The sequence below is a fragment of the Lampris incognitus genome, chromosome 4 (assembly GCF_029633865.1).
Source record: "Lampris incognitus isolate fLamInc1 chromosome 4, fLamInc1.hap2, whole genome shotgun sequence".
In the NCBI taxonomy this organism is placed as follows: Eukaryota; Metazoa; Chordata; class Actinopteri; order Lampriformes; family Lampridae; genus Lampris; species Lampris incognitus.
In genome coordinates, this window is record NC_079214.1 from 12,857,680 (window position 1) to 12,878,718 (window position 21,039).

A 21,039-nucleotide genomic window follows, 5' to 3' on the forward strand; every position below is an offset into this window, starting at 1 on the left:
GGAATGTACCTGGCGGAAGTGACGCACAACGTTCCGTTGGCAGTCAGAGTGTAACAGTCAAATATAACCGGCTTCCAACTTATCACGCGGAACCTTAATGAAGTTACAGGGCAAATTTATGATGAAGTTTCTGCGGACAATAATATTGTCACACCACCGGCGCGATATAGGACACGACCGTCTGTCCATCCATCCGTCCGTTATCCAAACCGCTTATCCCGCTCTCAGGATCGCGACTAATCAAATAGACATGTCTGTTTTTTCGGCAAGCATTATAAACGTCGTAAAGTCATATATTTGGGGTTAGTTAGACACCGTTGTAGATCTACGATGGGGGTACACGGACTGTGGAAGCTACTGGAGAGCACAGGGAAGCCCATCAACCCGGAGACACTAGAGGGGAAAATCCTGGCTGTCGGTATCCTACATTAACACGCCATCTTTCTCCCTCCTGTCTGTCGCTACCGTTCGTGGTTTCTGTTGGTCACCCTCTTTCTATAGCCTCTCTATCCCTTGGAGAAAAGAAGTTTACTTCAGAGAAGTTTTAGCTTGCCCATTTTAAACCAAAAAAAGCAAGAGCACTTGTGCCTGTGTGATTGCAAAATGTAAACTTGAGAACAGTATGCTTGAACTTTACTTTTACTCCTACTTTAAACTTGTGCAGAAGTTAGTAAGTGAAATAGGCTGATACATGTACTTGAAGTGAAACGTGGACTTTATTTACTTATCAGTACGTTTTTAGCTTTCCAGAGGTGTTATACTTTATATATTTAAAAATACTCTAAATACTGCAGTATACTTAAAGAATACAGTTTTTTCACAAGAGATGTCCTGTCTTCCTCCTCTGTTAAACCTACCTTATGCCAAGCCACAGAAGAATCCTTAACCAGATGCCCCCAGATATTAGTATATGGTTGAATCAGGCAGTGAAGGGGGTGAGGGATCGGGAAGGAAACAGTGTTCAGAATGCCCACCTGCTCACTCTCTTCCATCGCATCTGTAAGCTGCTCTTCTTCCGCATTAGGCCAGTCTTTGTTTTTGATGGGGATGCACCACTGCTTAAAAAGCAGACTCTGGTAAGTCTAGTGATTACTGAATCCTGTAATAAATCTCCACAGAGGTTTCCAGGCTAACTCTATTGTATAGTTCCTCTGGCACTGTCATTGTTGAGGTGTAGACCAACATTTGGTGTCTGAGACTATGGTTATGAGAGTTTCTTAAGTCAAGGGTATTGTATAAAATTTTGCACAACTGATACAGGTTAAAAAAAAATCCAGTGCAGTGACAGGGACACTGTGCTGCAGGAGATGCTCTCCTTCGGACGAGACATTAAACCAAGGTCCTGACTCACTGTGGTCATTAAAGAGCCCATGGCATTTATTGCGAAGAGTAGGGCATTCCCCACTGTCCTGGCAAAATTCCCAACCTGGCTCTCTCTATCTGGCCACCTAATCATCCCCCCATGTAATTGGCTCAGTGATTCCTCCCTCTCCCCCTCAAGCTGATGTGTGGTGAGCATTCTGGCCCAAAGTGGCTGCCGTGCATCACCCAGGTGGGTGCTACACATTGGTGGTGGTTGAAATTAGTTACCCCCTTCAATGCGAAGCGCTTTGGGTGTCTAGAAAAGTGCTATATAAATGTAATGATTATTATTACTAATATTATTGATACAGGTAATGTGCACTGGGGTATTATGATTTGTGTGTATTCTTGTAATGTGTAGCCTAAACGTACTGTCGATTGGTCCTTGCACTACCAGTTGCCTGCATTGTGTACAAGTGTTTATGTATAGTTAGCTACTAAGTGTGTTGTGCATTGTTTTGCTTATATTGTAAGATCCTGGGGAATAATATTTAGTTCCACTATATGCTTGTATATATGTATTGGGATGACAATAAAATTTGACTTGAATAATTCCCTGCTGTTGTGTGTAACATACCTTTTGGTCTGGCTTTCTTGCAGGCCACGAGAAGACAGAGAAAGGAGGAGTTAAATCGTGAATCCAAAAATACCAATGAGAAACTGCTCAAGACATTTCTGAAGAGACAAGCCATAAAAGCTGCACTTGGAGACCAGAGGTTTCACAACGACAGTACAAAACATGTAGAGGGTTGAAAAAAAGAAAAAACAGTTATATGCTCTTTCTTATTGTTTCTGAACTGGTCCCTCTTGCTTTTCTCTGCTACAGTAAGGATCCGTTACCCAGCATCGCCAGTTCGGGAAAAGATGTAGTGGATGATATTTATGTCCTTCCAGCCCTGCCACCTGCTGAGGAAGATGACAGAAACAGGTTGGAACCCAGGAAGGAGTCAATATGCAATAAACAACAGATTTCCATCAGGGTTTACTATGTTTACATCCAGGCTCCAACAGTATGTAATACAGTTGAAAAAATAAAAAGTCTTTATAGGGTCAACTGTCTGGTTATCTGTATGAGAGTTTATGTGGGTAGCAGTTTTTGTGTAATGTTCTGTCCAATATTTTCATCAACTATCAGCCTCCAAACTAGGATGAATATTGTGGTTGAATCACAGAGGGATAAAATAACAACAATAATAATTTAAAAAAAAACATCTCTTTGAGGCTGTAGTTTTGCTGTATCAAAGAATAATCTTAGTTTAAGGTTACTGAGAGTTAACATTAGCTAATATCATCCTTCAGAGTAGAATCCTACAGTTCTTGATGCTGTTTAAATCATTTGGGGTTATAAAGTCAGACTGAGGATTCTGGCTTAACCATTCTTATTTGCCTGCATGTGAACTTATTCTAGACTTTTACAGTCTTGACTTCACTGACTTGATTGATAATTTATGACTTCTAGCTGTGTGTAACCTAGATTATTATCCGTGGTTTTCCCTGTTACAGACAGTCCCCCCAAAATTGGACTGAGGACACCCCAGACAGATAAATTGTGGCTATAAAAAATGAAAATAAATTGTTCCTCATTTCCATTTATCTGTTAAGACTCATTCAAGGACCCATAGGGATCTGTAGAGTGTACTTTGAATCTCACTGAACCAAAAGTCATTCCTAGGGTGAGATAAAAAAAAAAAGACTCTATTTGTCTTTTGGATGTCATATAGAAAATAATGCTTCTCTGCTCGACCTCTCCCCATCTTTTTTTTTTCCTATAGCTCAGAGGAGGAGGAAGAGAAAGAGTTGGAGGAGATGGCAGACAGGTATTTCACATACCAGGTAAAATTACAGTGGTTATATAGAAAGATTAAACTAAGTAGATTTTAAAGAAAGTTGGGTAACGTCAACAAAATCTGAAGTGATAATGTCTGAAAATGTATGAAATGAATACTTTTTGTATGATTGTATATGACTTTGATTTGAAAACCGGTATTTGACTCCAGCTTCCTTAATGTGTTTCAGGAAGAGTTGTATGAAGATCCCAATGCTGTGGACATTAATTCCGAGGAGTTTGCAAGCTTGCCTCCAGAAATGAAGCATGAGATCCTCAAGGACATGAAAGAGTTGGCCAAAAGACGACGAACCATGTATCACAAGCCTCCAGAGGTAACACACACACACACACACAGATTCTTGTACTTCTAACTTTGTGAGGACCCCTCATTGACTACATTCATTCCATAGCCCTTAACCCTAACCGTCAGAACTACATGCCTTAATCTGAACCTTAACCTAATCCTAATTTTAACCTTAAACATAAACCTAAATCCTAACCCAAAAATAGACCCTTAAAAAGTAAAGACTGGCCAAAATGCCCTCACTTTGCAAAATGTCCTCATTGTGATGGTTAAAAACTCAAATTGGTCCTCACAAAGACAGAACACACACATGTGCGTGCGCACACGCACACATACACACACACACACACACACACATTCAGACAAATTCCATCGTTTTCCCTCAGCATTCTGGAGACTTCTCCCAGTATCAGCTGGCTGGCCTGCTGCACAGGAACCGGCTAAACCAGCGGCTGGAGAATGTGGAACGAGAGATGAGCCAACGGAGTGCAGGGGATGCTCCACAGCAGTACGGACAGACTGAGGATCAGGGGAGTCACAGTGTAGAGTCTAAGAGACTAGTTTCAGAGGACTCTGCCCACTATATCCTCATTAAAGGTAGTTTTGATTTTTTTTTTTTAAATTACACAGCCAGTAATGCTTGTGATGAATGACACTGACACTGAAACACTGAGACAGTGAAAGGTCCAGTTTTTCCATGTTCTTAAATTTATAATGCTTGACTTTTGCTATTTTAGGTTCCTCTAGGCCAAATGATAAGGCTCCAGACAACCAACCTGCCTCCCTGCCTTGGTCCGGTGGCCCACTGTCCGGGCACAGGAGGCAAGGAGCAGATAAACCCAAGCCCTTGTGGCAACCTATCTGTGAGGAGGATGTACTGGTGGGGCCCTCTTCATTTCCCAAACCCTCTGTATTGAAACTTTCTCCTCCTCACAAGGAAGATACGTCCCCCCCATCACCTCGTACGCTCAAGGCCATCCAGAATGCCATGGCTGAAAGCTCTGATGAAGAGGAGGAGATGCTGAAGAAGAGGGATGGAAGCGTGTCCCCTCGTACCCACTTGGCGATCCAACAAGCTCTGGCCGAGGAAGAGGATAGCATAACTGAAAGTACAACCCCAATTGTTAGACCACCCACAAAGTCACATATTCCGAGTCCTGCACCATGTTTAGTCATCAGTACATCAGAGGAGGAGAAAGAAGCTGATGACCCGCCGTTTGTTAACTCTCCAGCCAAGCAGAGCAGTTCAGGAGTCAGGAGGACAATATCAGAACAAAGTGTCTGTGTGAAAGATGGTTTGATGGCCAGCAGTTCTGAAGATGAGTTTGAGGACTTGATAGTACAGAAGAACAGATCGTTCCACTCTGCCATTCTCGAGCACGTTCCTGGACAGTCTGACAGAGAAGCAAAAACAGAAAGCGAGAGAGAGGCACAGATGAAGTTTGATGAGCATGCAAAGCAAAGGGGGTCGACAGGGACAGATTTAGCTGTGGGGATTGGGATAAAGAGAGAGGGGGCAAAGCAGGAGACAGAATTGAGACATGGGTGGAATGAGGAGGGCCTCAAATGCGATCAAGATGACCATTTGGTTCGAGTTGCCTCAGAACAAAGGCCCTTGTCCATTAACTCCCCTCTACCAGCACCAAGTGCTTTTCTGAATGCAGAGCTTAAGACTCAACCTCATCCAACACTGTCGGAACAGAGGATTGAAGAGAGCCTTGAAATAATGGATAAGAATGGAGAGGCTTTCCAAATGGCGCCCACTGCAGAGAGTGACTCAGACGGTAACATATGATCAGAAAACAGAATAGCTTATTCGTTCTTGAATGTGACTAAATCGCATTTAACAGTGGTGTTGTGACCTTGCTTCTTGTCCCCCCCCCCCAGAAAGCTTCATCGAGGTGTCAGAAGAAGAGGAGCTACAAGGCGAACTGGAAAGCAGTTCACTTAGAAAAGTTAACAGCGAAGAGTTTCCGCCTGATGTCAGCGACGATACGAACGAGGAAGAAGACAAAATAGAGACTCTGACTGAGTCTCTCGGAGAGGAAGAGGAGGAAAAAAGGGAAAAGACTGAAGAGAAGGAACTGAATGAGGCCACAGAGATAGAGTCCAGTGCAACACCTGCCAACGCCCGTGAATGGGAACATTTTGATGTCGTAAGTATGTCCATCAATCTGAGTACCTTGCAAGAACAGAGATAAAGAGCACATTAGTCCACTGTCTTGATAAGTTTTTAAATTCATACAACACTAAAGTGGGGAGTGCATTTGCTTTTGGAAATGTGAAGTGTTTGGACACATTGCCACAACTCCACCATAGCAGTTGGCTAAGTTATCCCCCTAGTAGAGGTTAATGGTTGGATTGCCCCATGTGGTTGTACCTATAGAGGTATCTTTGAGTAAAATACTTGAACAAGATATCCAAACATGAATTCCCTTAAGGAAACCTCAGCAAGTGATTGAGCCTGAGCCCCACCCAAAGTGGGAGAGAGTTCCTAAAGTACGTCAAAAAGAAATGGCTAAACATCAGTTGAGCGTCTCAGAATTCAAAAACACCCGAGTGCTGTTGTGTTGTGTCCTGCAGGATGAGCTGGAGACGCTGGAAAGCTCTCTGGAGGTCCAGCAGGAACGCCTGAGGGAGCAGAAGCAGCAACAGGAGAGGATGGCTGCCACTGTCACCGGGCAGATGTGTCTGGAGAGTCAGGTGAACTGATGACACCCCCACAGAAAGACACACAGAAACTCAACTATAGGACCAGCAGTAAAACTAAGCAAATACCTAAAAACAAAATATCACACACACAACAGCCTTTTATTAGATATACTGTGTAAAGAAACAAACAGCACACACACATACATACGGTGTCACTAACTGGACTGGGATATGATGGCCCACAGCAGGTGTCTGGTGGTCTTGGTCTGGGTGGGGATTGAAATGAGGGGATAAGATTCTTTCTGGCTCATCTCCCACCCCGTTGCCAGTCCTGCCCAAACCAATTACGTAAACGTTTATTCCGTCAGTCACTGTCACAGCGCCTCAGGATTTCCTCCCACATAAAGCCTCTGGCGCTGTAAATCCGATATAGTGAGTCATTTGTGGTTATACGTCCCTCCCCCTGCCAGTGTTAATGGCAAGCTGCTGACAGAGGGGGCAGTTCTCAGATGACAGCGGAGGCGTGTGTAGTTCCCGAGGCCTAGCGAAAAGAGAGGGGTTATGTCGACTACGTTGAACCTGTAAAAACGGGCCACAACTCACCGACACAGATTGCAAAGTGAAACCAGGGCTGAGATCCTGTTTCAAAACAGTGCAAATAATCTGTCAGGCAGTCTCCTGAGGCACGGTGACTGATGACTGATGACTGAAACGGGTAAGAATTTAGCTTCAAAACACCCTTACTAAAAATGTTCTAGAGATTTTCATCATCCTTGTCGTAATCGTGACAGTTTGTTTAGCATGTGGTTCCTTTGCAAACAAAATGCGACAAAGGTACAATACTAATCACTCATAAAAAACCACCACATACTGTTGACCGCATAGCGATGAAAACTTCAGTAAACCTTTAAAGATGGCTGTAGGGAAATTTTACTTTTTTTTTTTTCTTTTTTTTTTTAGAATTTTTTTCCCCCCTTTTTCTCCCCAGTTGTATCCAGCCAATTACGCCACTCTTCCGAGCTGTCCCGGTCACTGCTCCACCCCCTCTGCTAACCCGGGGAGGGCTGCAGACTACCACATGCCTCCTCTGAGACATGTAGAGTCGCCAGCTGCCTCTTTTCGCCTGACAGTGAGGAGTTTCACCAGGGGGACGTAGCACGTGGGCAGATCACGCTATTCCCCTCAGTCCCCCCCCCCCCCAAACAGGCGCCCCGACCAACCAGAGGAGGCACTAGTGCAGCGACCAGGACACATCCAGCTTCCCACCCACAGACATAGCCAATTGTGTCTGTAGGGACGCCCGACCAAACCGGAGGTAACGCGGGGATTTGAACCGGCAATCCCCGTGTTGGTGGGCAACGGAATAGACCACCACACCACCCAGATGCCCCCGCAGGGAAAGTTTACTTAATACAGTAGCAAATAGTAGGAGTCAGCAGGAGAGGAAAAAACAGTGCAAACAGAGATGTGAAAACAAATTAGACACAAGGGGCTTAAAACAATACAACCAGCTCAGTAAACCATGAGGCATTTTAAGTGAAGTGATACGTAGATTATTAAGAGCAAATATGCAATGATGTGTAATTGCTTTGGCAGAAATGGTCAACATGACAACATAAGAGTAGTAGTAGACAATATCGATGATATAGACCTATAAAATTACACCATATACCCCGGAATCAAAGATGAGCCTTGACATCAGCCAGCATCACACAAAATGATGCAAATGCAAAAACAGAAAAAGAAAAAGTGTTCCTGTTTTCCCAGGGGAGGTGTGTATACTCTGTAACGATAATGTACTTTTTTTCCGTTTCGCTGCATTATTCCAGGAGCTGCTGCGTCTGTTTGGCGTGCCCTTCCTCGTGGCTCCAACAGAAGCTGAGGCTCAGTGTGCGGCGCTCGACCGCGTAGACCAGACCCACGGCACCATCACAGATGACTCTGACATCTGGCTTTTCGGGGGGCGACACGTGTATAAGAACTTCTTCAGCCAAAATAAATATGTCGAACATTACCAGTTCATTGACCTGCAGAACCAGCTGGGTTAGTGCCGTGTGTGTGTGTGTGTGTGTGTGTGTGTGTGTGTGTGTGTGTGTGTGTGTGTGTGTGTGTGTGTGTTTGTCCATCCATGTGTGTCCACGTGTCTGTGTAGACTGGTGCCTTGCTTTTGTAATTAAAAGTTAAAGAATTCCATATTTGATCTGTTGGGATGCGATGCTCAGAGCCGGTATCACAGTTTTGATTAACAATGGATCCCTCCTGTGGCTTGTTTTGTTGCACATAGCAGAGGCACATGTTTGGGCCGATGACGACTGACTCTATCAGCAAGTACACAAGACTGCGTACCTTGCAATAACTCAAAGGCAAAGCAAACAAGGCTTTTATACTTAACTGTCAATGGCTACAACTGACACACCGCTTCTCCTGTCTTTGTCTCCCTCCTGTCTTCTCAGGTCTGGACAGAACCAAGTTAATAAACTTGGCCTACCTGTTGGGTAGCGACTACACAGAGGGGGTCCCAGGGGTGGGCTATGTCACTGGCATGGAGATCCTCAATGAGTTCCCTGGAGCGGGTTTAGAACCTCTCACTCAGTTCAGGTGTGACCATGTTTGTGTGTCGGAGTACGGTTGTCTGCGTTGAGGTCAATCCACTTACAATCAATACAATCAAAATGGTCATCTGGGAATATTTTGACTTTGAAAAGGTTGTTTTTTTTATATATATACAGTATATGTTAAGAGTCAAATCTTTATGATGATACTGTAAATTAAATTTTGCATTTAGATTTAAAATTTAACTGAATTCAGGACTGTGAAGTTGTGGCTAATATGTGAATCTCAGTCATTTTACAATATGTTCATGATTCCAGCGATGTCACACATTTTCTGAAATTTGATTTTGATATCCATCTTCGTGTTGTGTGTGTTTGCGTTCTCTAACCTCCAGTGAATGGTGGTCGGAAGCCCAACACAACAAGCGCTTGGCGTCTGACCCCCGGGACTCCAAGGTTAAGAAGAAACTGAGAGGCTTACAACTGCAGGCTGGTTTCCCCAATCCTGCTGTAGCCCAGGCCTACATGCATCCTGCTGTTGACCAGTCATCAGACGGCTCCTTTAGCTGGGGGCGCCCACACCTTGACCTCATCAAAGAATATCCTTTATATCTCTTTCTTTCTTTCTTTCTTTCTTTCTTTCTGGGTTTTTCTGAACACCCCTACAGCTATGGTTAAAAGTACATTTCCTCAACAGTCTTTACATTCTGTCAGAGCCGTTTTGGATGGAGCAGCAAGAGGACAGAGGAGACTCTTCTGCCTGTCCTCAAACAGCTCAACACCCAACAGGTAAATGATGGACGCTGCTTTACGGCTTTTGAAAAGAGGCACAGCTTTAAAGACCCTGTTCGACGGCCGTTTTTCCCCTTTCCCATCCCATTTTCTACTGTGAACGGCGGCAATGTTTGTGTCTGGGAAACCTCATGACCAGCGAGTACTGCCAATTCACCTTCTCAGCCTTCTCAGTGAGAAGCGTACAATTAACAAAACTTGAAAATGTTGTGCAACTCAGATTTTCATGCAGTAACAACAGCAACTACAATTAACAGTGGTTAAGTTTAGGGTTAAGGTCAGTTAATGATTTCCTAGAGAATGTCTATGGAGACTCTCCCTCAGCCACGGAGTCAGATATAAGAATATTCATGACTTGAGTGCCTGATGATGGCACAGAAACGTCAATTAACATTTCACGCAGAATCAGGAAGACTAGTATTTTCAATAAAAATAAAATTTTGCTCAAGTTGTAAGTAGCAACACTGCCTAAGAATGTTTTCACTCAGTTTTCACTGGTCAAAGTCTTATGTAGAGGAACTACACCCTAGACCGTTGTGGTGCATTTGCTGACACCTACAGGTTAAAAACCATTAAAGGTTAAAAACATGGCAGGCTGGTCTTGGTAGTTTGTGATGCTCATTCTGTTGTGTTGCTCTTAAATGGGAGTTTTGGGAGGTGTATAAGCTTACCAAGGGGTTAATGTCATCTCTCCACCTCACCCATCACTGTCTCTTGTCTCCATCCCATTCCACTGCAGACTCAGCTGCGGATTGATTCGTTCTTCCGTATGGAGCAGCAGGAGAAGCAGGCCATCCGTAGCCAGCGTCTCCGCCGTGCAGTCACCTGTCTGAAGAGGAAGGAGAGAGAAGGAGGAGGGAATGAGGAAGAGGAGGAGGAAAGGGAGGAGGCAGAGACACCCTCCCCATCCAAATATAAAAAGAGGAGAGCATCGGGACAGAATCAGAAAAAAGACGGGGTCGAGGAGGCAGGCGCAAGGATCCCAGTTGGCGGAGGATTCCTCGGGTCAGAGGTCATCATTCCATCTCAGGCTGGTTCCCCGAAGGAGGTCATCAGTGTCAGCCAACTGGACACCGAGGATGTCCCGCAACCAGCGGCTCCCCTGCAGAAGGCAAGGCTCGGCAGCAGCAGCAGCAGCTGCTCAGGCGAGGACAGCGAAGGGAGCGGTGAGGTTGCCATGGTGACCGCTCAGTCCGTGTTCGAGAGCAAGCGGCGAGCACGCGGTGGCGGGAGGCGCGCGGGAGGGAGTGGGAGGGGACGTGCGAGGGGAAGGGGGAGGAAACTATGAACTTCCAACACATGCAACTGAGTGTCAATGATTATGATGATAGGAGGAGGACAGAAGTGTAATCACTCACAAATAAAATGTCATATCATCCATATCTTATTCAGAAAAAAATAACTTTGCGTAGAGACAGACTTGAAGGAGAAACGAGAAGTTCTCTGAATCTGTGATACCATGGTACCATGTGAGGGCACAGCAGCAATGGCGGCCATTGTTAACCCGGGCCTCGACTGATCCAGTATGGTCTTGTCAATCCGCATACTGATCTGGCAAAAGTTTACATTGGATGCCCTTCCTGACACAACCACGAACCCTGTGGACGGGGGCACAGGTAAAGCGCTGGATGCCACCCCAGTATTCATGGACTTGTGCCCATGCCTGGCACATTTGTGCTAAAAACTGTATTCTGATGGATTTTGTCAGTGAGCCATGAATTTTTCTGTGTATTTATATTATTACAGATGTCTTTTGTACACTTTCCATGAGTTCTCGGAGAAAACTGTAAGCTGAGCTGTAAAATCTCGAAAGAATTTCTGAAATATATCGAAACTGTCACAGTGGCGTTTGGAAAAGAAGCGACTAAACTCCGTCATTGTGCGTCAACTTGGCCGAGGGCGTCTCATCATTTGTCGTGTCGATGTGTCAACAGTCAGAATGGAGGCAGGTGTAAGTCCTCGATGGCTTACGTCCATTTTATTGCCGGGGTCGTTCCTCGCTGGCCTCATATCTGTCAATCACTGCACCCCCCCCCAACACACACACACACACACATCTAAGCCCTTTATGAACCTGTCGTAAGCTGCCCCTGAATATCAACATGCATTTCCTGTCAGTAACAATAAGTTCACTTATAATCCTATGAGATCTCCCAATTTAGTGTTCATTTTTCCTCCTTTTTTTTTCCATTTTGTCCTAAGTCTTTCCTCTTCCTCCCCCTGCTCAACCGTCTGAGGTGTTGCAGCTGTTGCCGTCTATTAATGGAACAGCTTGTGTGGAGGGCTGCGGCGTGCTCCCACAGAGAGATGAGGCATGGGGTTGACGGCTGGTGAGGGTAGCCCGAGTAAGGAATCGGAAAAGCCTGTGTATGCGCTTGCATGAAGTTAGGTAGAAATGTTGACCTTTTGCCACCTACCGGGCGTCCAGATCCAGACCGTCCTGATTCCAGAGAGTCTTTTATAAGAGCACAAAACGAGATTGACAGTGAGTGCTTTTGGCTGCCTGAGCTCAGTTGTGTGTGTGTTTGTGCTAACCCGCACTCCTTGGACCCGGTCCCTGTCAGATATGGAGACCCAACAGGCCAAGACCACAGACGAATCCAAAACCGGAGCCGAGGGTGAGTGGATAACGCAACCGTAAACTTTTCTGGCAGACATCTCAAACAAATTTTATACTGGACAGCCAAATTAGGCAAAAGTCCTCTAACAATTTTGTTCAGTGCTAAAACAGGCACACACAAGCTTTACGCAGGCCTATACTTTGAGTAGTCAAGCAAAATGTTGACAATTTGGCACTGCAGAATTCAGCAGGGGTTCATTTTTTCACCTCTGCAAGGGTTTTAGAGTATAACTGTCCATTGCAGGTTTAATATGAACAGCTTTTCAGACTTGTGCAAAGTTATGGTGCTGTTGAAATATGAAAGTCCTGCAAAAAAGAAAATTATTGACGACGGGTCACATTTATTCTAGGCAGGTACATACCGCACTGCACACATGGAGACACAAAAGACTTCCGACTAAGTGAATGAGCCCCTCCTAATGCCAGGGGTAACCCCTGCAACCGAGCTGGCTCCCCTGACCTTTTCTGTTTGCCCATGTGTCATAACTGAAGTCGTGTGTCAGATGGCTTGAATTAAGCGTTAGCACTGACACACGGGTACGTGGTGTTCCAAACAAATCCCAAAATGAGCTTGTCTCGGGCGCCTTTTCGAACAAAACCATAGACGCTACTGTCGTTTTATGAAAACATGATTTTGTTTTTTGTTTTTAGGTACACTAATGCAATGCCATTTTAGAATCACATCCATCCTCCATTATCCAAACCGCTTATCTTTACTCAGGGTACTTACTTACTTAATAATCACGCAGAATAGTTACTTACCTTACTTAGAATCACATATTTTGTTTTATGTGTAATGAACATGATACAATTCGTCTAATTGAATCATCTTTATACTCTAATTGAATTAGAGTATAAAGGAACAACTGATATTTGTCTCTGATTGTCAGTGCAGGTACAGCCGGAGATGAAGAGCTGGCAAAAGCTATCATGGCTCGGCATTTCCGTCCATCTCTCATAGTCACAGAGGCCTGGGAAGGCTACACCTTTGCTAACCTTGAGATCCGCATTAAGGAGTCCACAGATCTGTATGGAGCTGTACTCTGGCCCTCGGTACATATAAACTCATTGGTCCCTGGTTTCAACTGCATCATAATCAAAATCTTTATCAGAGATGTGAAATCCAATAGTGTGCCAAAATTCATGAGTCTTACCAATATGGAGGGCAAGAAAAATCCGCCAAATGGATTCTGATCTCTTGATATCGTGCTCCCCAACAGGCTCTAGTGTTGTGTCATTTCTTGGACACCAACCGTGACAAGTACAACCTGACAAACAAAAATGTCATTGAGCTTGGTGCTGGAACCGGACTGGTCACCATAGTGTCCAGCCTGCTAGGTACTGACAACAAGATGGTTGTTTTTGAAAGTTGGCATTGTGTTTGTTTTCAGAGCATCTTTACTTATCTTATATTTTCTCTCTCTTCACACTTTAAGCATCTTTAAATGTGTTTCTCTCAAACCACACCCCTGCCCAGGTGCTAAGGTTACTTCAACAGACCTACCGGATGTGTTGGGAAATCTTCGGTACAATGTCCTCCGGAACACCAGAGAGCGCTGCCAGTACACTCCCTCGGTAGGTTTGTGCTTCTCTGTATATGACATGGTTTTGTTGTGGTGGTTTGTTGATCAGGAGAGGACTGCTGTGCTCAGGGTGTGAATATGTCTCAATTGTCTCTCGTTTAAATATTGTTGATTGAGAAGTCAGAATTTGCAGAAAATATTAAAGCTGCTGTGAGGAGGATGTAACTGATACTGTCTCAGCTTAATTTGAAAGCATCTAGTACATAACTGCCATAATCAATTGAAACCATCAGTGAGAAGATAATAATTAAAAATGTCTGACTCAGATTCTCTGTGAGCTCTGATACGGAGCCACAATTAGAAATACATTACCTCATGGCTGTATATCTTGCAAGCAGCTGTTTTTCCAAAACACCCCAACATCTCTCACTCTTCTCTTCAAAACAAATGCACCAGCCACCAGATGTAGATCTTTGAGTCAAGAGGCAATGCTTATACAAAATGAAGTCCTTTCATAAAACACTGCTGCTTTAGTCCACTGGGGAGTACAAAGACAACTCAAACCCAAAACTCGTCCCAGCAGCTTTAAAGGCAGAATGAGTAGGATTTTCCAAAAAATCAATGTATAGACTCACAAAATTCTACTACTACTACTACTTTCAGCTGCTGCCGTTAGGGATTGCCACAGCAGATCCGTTTCCATCATTTCCTGTCCTCTGCATCTTCCTCTGTCACACCAGCCACCTGCATGTCCTCTCTCACCACATCCATAAACCTCTTCTTTGGCCTTCCTCTTTTCCTCTTCCCTGGCAGCTCCAAATTCATCATCCTTCTCCCAATATACCCAGCATCTCTCCTCCACACATGTCCAAGCCATCTCAATCTTGCCTCTCTTGCTTTGTCTCCAAACTGTCCAACCTGAGCTGTCCCTCTAATATAAGCATTCCTAATCCTGTCCTTCTTCATCACACCCAATGAAAATTTTAGCATTTTCAACTCTGCCACCTCCAGCTCCACCTCCTGTCTTTTTTGTCAGTGCCACTGCCTCAAAACTATATAACATAGCTGGTCTCACAACTATCTTGTAAACCTTCCCTTCAACTCTTGCTGGTACCTTTCTGTCGCAAATCACTCCTGACACTCTTCTCCACCCAATCTACCCTGCCTGCACTCTCTTCTTCACCTCTCTTCCACACTGCTCATTACTTTGGACAGTCAACCCCAAGCATTTAAACTCATACGCCTTCATGACCTCTACTCCTTGCATCCTCACCATTCCACCGTCCTCCATCTCATTCACATATATGTATTTCGTCTTGCTCCTACTGACTTTCATTCCTCTTCTCTCCAGTACATACCTCCACCTCTCCAGATTCTCAACCTGCACACTACCCTCTCTACAGATCACAATGTCATCTGCAAACATCATAGTCCATGGAGACTTCTGCCTGGTCTTGTCCGTCAACCTGTCCATCACCATTGCAAACAAGAAAGGGCTCAGAGCCGATCCTTGATGTAATCCCACCTCCACCTTGAACCCATCTGTCATTCCAACCACACACCTCACCACTGTCACACTTCCCTCATACATTTCCTGCACCACTCCTACATACTTCTCTGCAACTCCTGACTTCCTCATACAATACCACACCTCCTCTCTCGGCACCCTGTTATATGCTTTCTCTAAATCCACAAAGACACAATGTAACTCCTTCTGGCCTTCTCTATACTTCTCCATCAACATTCTCAAAGCAAACATCGCATCTGTGATGCTCTTTCCTGGCATGAAACCATACTACTACTCGCTAATCGTCACCTCTCCTCTTAACCTAGCTTCTATTACTCTTTCCCATATCTTCATGCTGTGGCTGATAAACTTTATACCTCTGTAGTTGCTAAAGTTCTGCACATCGTCCCTATTCTTGAAAATCGGTACCAGTGTACTTCTTCACTCCTCAGGCATCCTCTCACTTTCCAAGATTGTGTTAAACAATCTAGTTAAAAACTCCACTGCCGTCTCTCCTAAACATCTCCATGCCTCCACAGGTATGTCATCTGGACCAACTGCCTTTCCACTCTTCATCCTCTTCATAGCTGCCCTCACTTCCTCTTTGCTAATCCACTGCACTTCCTGATTCACTATCCCCACATCATCCAACCTTCTCTCTCTCATTTTCTTCATTCATCAGCCCCTCAAAGTACTCCTTCTACCTTCTCAACACACTTTCCTCCCTTGTCAGCACATTTCCATCGCTATCCTTGATTGCCCTTACCTGCTGCACATCCTTCCCACCTCAGTCCCTCTGTCTAGCCAATCAGTACAAGTCCTTTTCTCCTTCCTTAGTGTCTAACCTCTCACACAACTCACCATACGCCTTTTCTTTTGCCTTTGCCCTGCTCTCTTTGCTTTACACTTCATCTCCTCGTACTCCTGTCTACTTTCTTCATCTCTCTGACTCTCCCACTTCTTCTTTGCCAACCTCTTCCTCTGTATACTTTGCTGTACTGCCTCATCCCATCACCAAGTCTCCTTGTCTTCCGTCCTCTGTCCAGATGACACACCAAGTACCTTCCTAGCTGTCTCCCTCGCTATTTCTGCAGTGGTTGCCCAGCCATCCAGCAACTCTTCACTACCACCCAGTGCCTGTGTTAACTCCTCCCTGAACTCCACACAACAGTCTTCTTTCTTCAACTTCCACCATTTGATCCTTGGCTCTGCCTTCACTCTCTTCCTCTTCTTGGTCTTCAAAGTCATCCTACAGACCACCATCTGATGCTGCCTAGCTACGTTCTCCCCTGTCACCACCTTGCAGTCTCCAATCCCTTTCAGACAGCACCTTCTACATAAGCTATAGTCCATCTGTGTGCACTTTCCTCCACTCTTGTACATCACCCTGTGTTCCTCCCTCTTCTTGAAATATGTATTCACCACAGCCATTTCCATCCTTTTCACAAATTTCACCACCATCTGTCCTTCCACATTTCTGCTCTTGACACCATACCTCCCCATCACCTCCTCATCACCTCTGTTCCCTTCACCAACATGCCCATTGAAGTCCACTCCCATCACCACCCCCTCCCCCTTGGGTACACTCTCCACTTCATCCAACTCACTCCAGAATTCTTCTTTCTCTTCCATCTCACACCCAATTTGCAGGGCATATGCGCTGATAACATTCATCAATGCACCTTCGATTTCCAGCTTCAAACTCCTCACTCTGTCCGACACTCTCTTCACCTCCAGCACACTCTTGACATACTCTTCCTTCAGAATTACCTCTACCCCATTTCTCCTCCCATTCACACCACAGTAGAAGAGTTTGAACCCACCTCTGATACTCCTGGCCTTACTCCCCTTCCACCTGGTCTCTTGCACACACAGTATATCTACCTTTCTTCTTTCCATCATATCCGCCAGCTCTCTCCCTTTACCAGTCATAGTGCCAGCATTCTAAGTTCCGACTCTTGCTCCTATCCTTCCTCCACTCCCACTGCCTCTGGACATGCCTTCCCCCTTTCCTTCTCCTTTGCCCAACAGTAGCATAGTTTCCAACGGCACCCTACTGGCCAACAGTACCAGTGGCGGTCATTGGTAACCCGGGCCCCGACCGATCCGGTATGGAAATCTGATTTTTGATCCACATGTTTGATTTGGCGGACATTTTATGCCAGATGCCCTTCCTGATGCAACCCTACCCATTTATCTGGGCTTGGGACCGGCACTAAGAATGCACTAGCTTGTGCATCCTCAGTGGCTGGGTCGGACTCTTACAAAAATAATCCCTCTCAATCATCACTTATGACTCACGAGACATATGTGGCGGTGTCTGTATCTGCAGAGACCCTGTCCTCTGCCTGTGTCTGCTGTGTACGGGATGTTTCTGGGCATTAACCTTTTGGGCAGTGGGTGTGTAGCCCCCAGGAAATAGCAGCGCGCAGAGTGTGAGGGCGGGACTCTATAAAAACGTAGTGACCACGTGCCAGATCAAGATTGTAGGCACACATCCAAGAGGAAGCTACGACAATGGCGGACACAGTACCAGAAAGACACACATAGCGAGGTCCATACGGTTAGTGGTTGTGTCAGGAAGGGCATACGAAGTAAAATTTTGCCAAATCATTATGCGGATTGACAAGACCATACCGGATCAGTCGAGGCTCCATTATGGGATCGGCTGAGGCCCGCGTTAACAACGGCCGCCATTTGTGCTGTGCCCTCACAGAGTACGGATGGAAACAGTAAAGTCCGCTGTGGTGACCCCTGAGAAACAGGGAACAAGCTGAAAGAAGACGATAGCGAGGCGAAATGCCAAGCGGACAAAGCTGGTTCCAAAACGAGAGGGAATCTGGAGTTGGCTTTCACCCGCTGGCGAGCACTGGCGGAGAGGATGGGAATGAAGAGCGACGCGGAGTTGGCCGGTACACTGCGATGTGTTCTGGCAACCGCGGTCAGGGGGCATGTCCTTCTGGTGACGTTGCCGGGTGGCCAACTTCGAATGTTGTGTTTACAAACCGCAGCTGACAAATCCTACTCGTCGTGCCTCTAACTTGCATGAATACATTTGCACAGAACACAAAAATAAACCAACGTAAATTACAACAACCAACACCCTCACCCCGGGACTTCCACCAAACTCACACTGTTGCATTGTCAAGATAACAGAGAAGGCAAAGCTTGAGTGGTGTAAAACTGACCAACTCTGTCCATTTAAACTAAACCTTATTTTCCCCAAATGCTAGCGCTTTACCATTTCATCAAGCCATGTTTTTGCAGATGGGACGTCAGTCTTTCTGCAGAACGTTAGGATAAACTTCTTGGCTGTGATGAGCGCTTGAGGTGGCAGTGGTCTCTGAGGAGTTAGCCGCTCATCAGAAACTCCAAGCTATGAACTGTGTCAGTGTGAAGCAGAGCGTTGCTGGAAAGGGGCGAGCATGCTCAGTTGAGTTTTCCAGTATAAATAGTCAAAGTAAGAATATATGAATGTGAGAATAATAATAGGTCTAAAATAACTTGTTGCTTGTTTTTGGCTTCAGGTCACTGAGCTTACTTGGGGCCAGGAGCTGGAGCAGCGCTTTCCGCGGGCCACCCATCATTTTGACTACATCCTTGCGGCTGACGTTGTCTATGCCCACCCGTTCCTCGATGAGCTGATGGAGACATTTGACCACCTGTGTCAGGAAGGCACACAGATTTTGTGGGCGATGCGCTTCCGTCTGGACCCCGAGAATAGTTTCGTGGGGCGATTCCAGAGACGCTTCAACCTGGAGGTGCTGTACGACCTTCCCAGTCTCAGCATCCAGCTATACCGAGCCTGGAGGAAAGACAAGCGGACCGAGCCCAGCTCGGGAGAGGACGCTGCATGATCTTTCACCCGAGGAGGCTGATGGACTTTGTGTGATTTTGTGTGTGTGTGTGCGGGCACGCGTGTGTGGGTGCGACCATTGTTGTGTATGTTTGATTGCAATTACTCAAATAAATTCGAGATTAATTGAATCATGTCTTGCACCTTTAATTTTTTTCCCCTTGGTGAATGGCAGGCAATATTCACACTTGTCTTGAAGAGTGTGTCACCAATATTTGTTTTTGTGTTTTTTGAATATGGTCAATGATTTAAGGACTTAATTATTTAATCACTTAATTATTGCTATTGCAAGCTGATAGCAGTCTTCATAAATTGATCACAGTTGGAAGTTTTGAGTTGATTATGCTCAAAAATGGTGGTTGGCTCATTTATATATCTTTGTAAATGTGATATAAAGATTGTCTTTACAGTAAATATTCTCATGTCACATATATATTTTTTTTGGGGGGGGGGGGGGTTCTTGTTAGGTTTAACTCAAACTGCCCAAAAGTGGGGGAAATGTAGTGCCTCTTTAAAATGGAAGTGCTGGCAGGTTATATCACAGAATGGTGTTCAACCATTCCGGTTAAGTAACAGAAGCAAAATTCTTTCCTCCCTCACGGCATCATTTGAGCATACAGAACGACGCGAATATAAACTTGCAAAAAAAGTGCAAAACAATTCAAATCTAAAAAAAAAAACAACCATACATGTATATGGTATTTACTGCAAACTCAGTGTACAACATCTTTGTTGAGAGCTTTGAGTAAGGGTCAGATGTTTGAGAATCGTGTTTTTGGCCAAGTTTTCACTCTCGCACGTGTAAAATTGAGCTTAAATTGAACAAATATGAGGGAATGGGATTACTGTGACCCAGTAATTACATAATCTCTCAATATAGTGATGAGCATTAAAAGTTCCATGAAGGATCCTGCGTTGAGGAACGGGGGGTTCTGGCATGTGGGTCCAAACTCTACTTCTGCTATCTTTCAAACAACCCCTTATAAAAGTAATCTCGTTTTCCGAGTAGGCTACTTCACTGCAACAATAAATATAACAGACCTGGCCAATGACCTCACCCATCTCCACATTCCAGTAGCACACTTCCATATAGCTGTCTCTCACCTCTCCTCATAGCAAACTAGGGAGAAGGGGCAGAATGGCGGGAGTCCTCGATTGGGTTTCAGATTCCTGGGGCTGGTCGGAGAGGGTATAGAATGGCAATCTGCATATTTGTTGATGAAATCTAACGGGGACCGGGTTTATTTGCAGTTTGTGTTACAGGAGCCCCTTTCCTTCTGTGGGGTACGCACTGGGCAGCGTGCATGCCGAGCCTATCCTGTTTCCCTGATCTCTGGTGCAGCAATTCAGGCCAGCTTAGTAAGCGAGCCTGCAGAACGCAGCTTAGATCCAAATTATCCGTCTTGATTCTAAAATAGACCAGGATTGTGGACTCGGCCGCTGGCTCTTGGAGTCTGGGGAGCACGCCTCAACGCATTCCTTTCGTCGTCCTCTATGTCCATTGTTAGACGTTGGCACGAAAGGCAAGATTTGAGATATGGGCATACAAACAATTTGAAAAAAAAAATACTTTGTTGACATTTTAGCAATTGCATTTTAGTGTTAGTGACAGTTTTCCCAAGTCATTTTTGATATCTTCACCTAATTTCCTCAAAACGCTCTCGCGTTAACAGGAATCTTACCTACGCCTTGGCCTGGTCGACACACAGCATTTCTCTGCATCTTTTTGCAGACTACATGAGAAAAGGCTTGCATTAGCAGTGAGGCAAAACTGACAGCAAGACATTATACCTAACATGAATTGAACCCACAATGTTGCACAAAGTTACGTAGCTGTTTTCAAGTCACACCAGAAAATCAGTCAGAAGAATTAGCACAAACAAGACAGTAGAGAGATCTTGAACACGTTTTGGTAATAATAGTCACCGTATAGGGTGCAGACCTTTCTGCAACTTCCTGGAGGTCCATCTTTTCAGTGAAGCAAAGATCCCAGCTGTTAATGTCATGAGTCTTTCCCTCCCTATCCCTTTCTCTCTCTCTCTC

General features: G+C 45.1%; 2 protein-coding genes across 2 annotated transcripts; both read left to right on the plus strand.

Annotated features, from left to right (window-relative positions):
• Positions 1–311: 311 nt before the first annotated feature.
• ercc5 (excision repair cross-complementation group 5) lies at positions 312–10,778 on the plus strand. The gene is made up of 15 exons (XM_056278841.1): positions 312–418; positions 901–1,076; positions 1,963–2,078; positions 2,189–2,290; positions 3,135–3,195; positions 3,379–3,522; positions 3,881–4,091; positions 4,232–5,278; positions 5,382–5,650; positions 6,078–6,197; positions 7,976–8,189; positions 8,600–8,744; positions 9,094–9,297; positions 9,403–9,487; positions 10,230–10,778. Exons 1-15 carry the CDS (start codon positions 331–333, stop codon positions 10,776–10,778), a joined length of 3,531 nt encoding a protein of 1,176 aa, XP_056134816.1. The 5' UTR covers positions 312–330.
• A 989-nt stretch (positions 10,779–11,767) lies between these two features.
• On the plus strand, positions 11,768–19,115 carry mettl21e (methyltransferase like 21e). The gene is made up of 5 exons (XM_056278745.1): positions 11,768–12,108; positions 13,006–13,163; positions 13,331–13,448; positions 13,588–13,685; positions 18,668–19,115. The coding sequence occupies exons 1-5, from the start codon at positions 12,057–12,059 to the stop codon at positions 18,995–18,997; spliced, it is 756 nt and encodes a 251-aa protein (XP_056134720.1). The 5' UTR covers positions 11,768–12,056; the 3' UTR covers positions 18,998–19,115.
• Positions 19,116–21,039: the final 1,924 nt, after the last annotated feature.

Coding starts and splice junctions, on each gene's coding strand:
- ercc5 (XM_056278841.1), top strand. CDS start 331: ATGGGGGTACACGGACTGTGGAAGCTACTGGAGAGCACAGGGAAGCCC. Junction 2,079..2,188: donor GCTGCACTTGGAGACCAGAG/GTTTCACAACGA, acceptor TCTCTGCTACAG/TAAGGATCCGTTACCCAGCA. Junction 4,092..4,231: donor CCACTATATCCTCATTAAAG/GTAGTTTTGATT, acceptor TTGCTATTTTAG/GTTCCTCTAGGCCAAATGAT.
- mettl21e (XM_056278745.1), top strand. CDS start 12,057: ATGGAGACCCAACAGGCCAAGACCACAGACGAATCCAAAACCGGAGCC. Junction 13,164..13,330: donor GAGCTGTACTCTGGCCCTCG/GTACATATAAAC, acceptor GCTCCCCAACAG/GCTCTAGTGTTGTGTCATTT. Junction 13,686..18,667: donor GCTGCCAGTACACTCCCTCG/GTAGGTTTGTGC, acceptor TTTTGGCTTCAG/GTCACTGAGCTTACTTGGGG.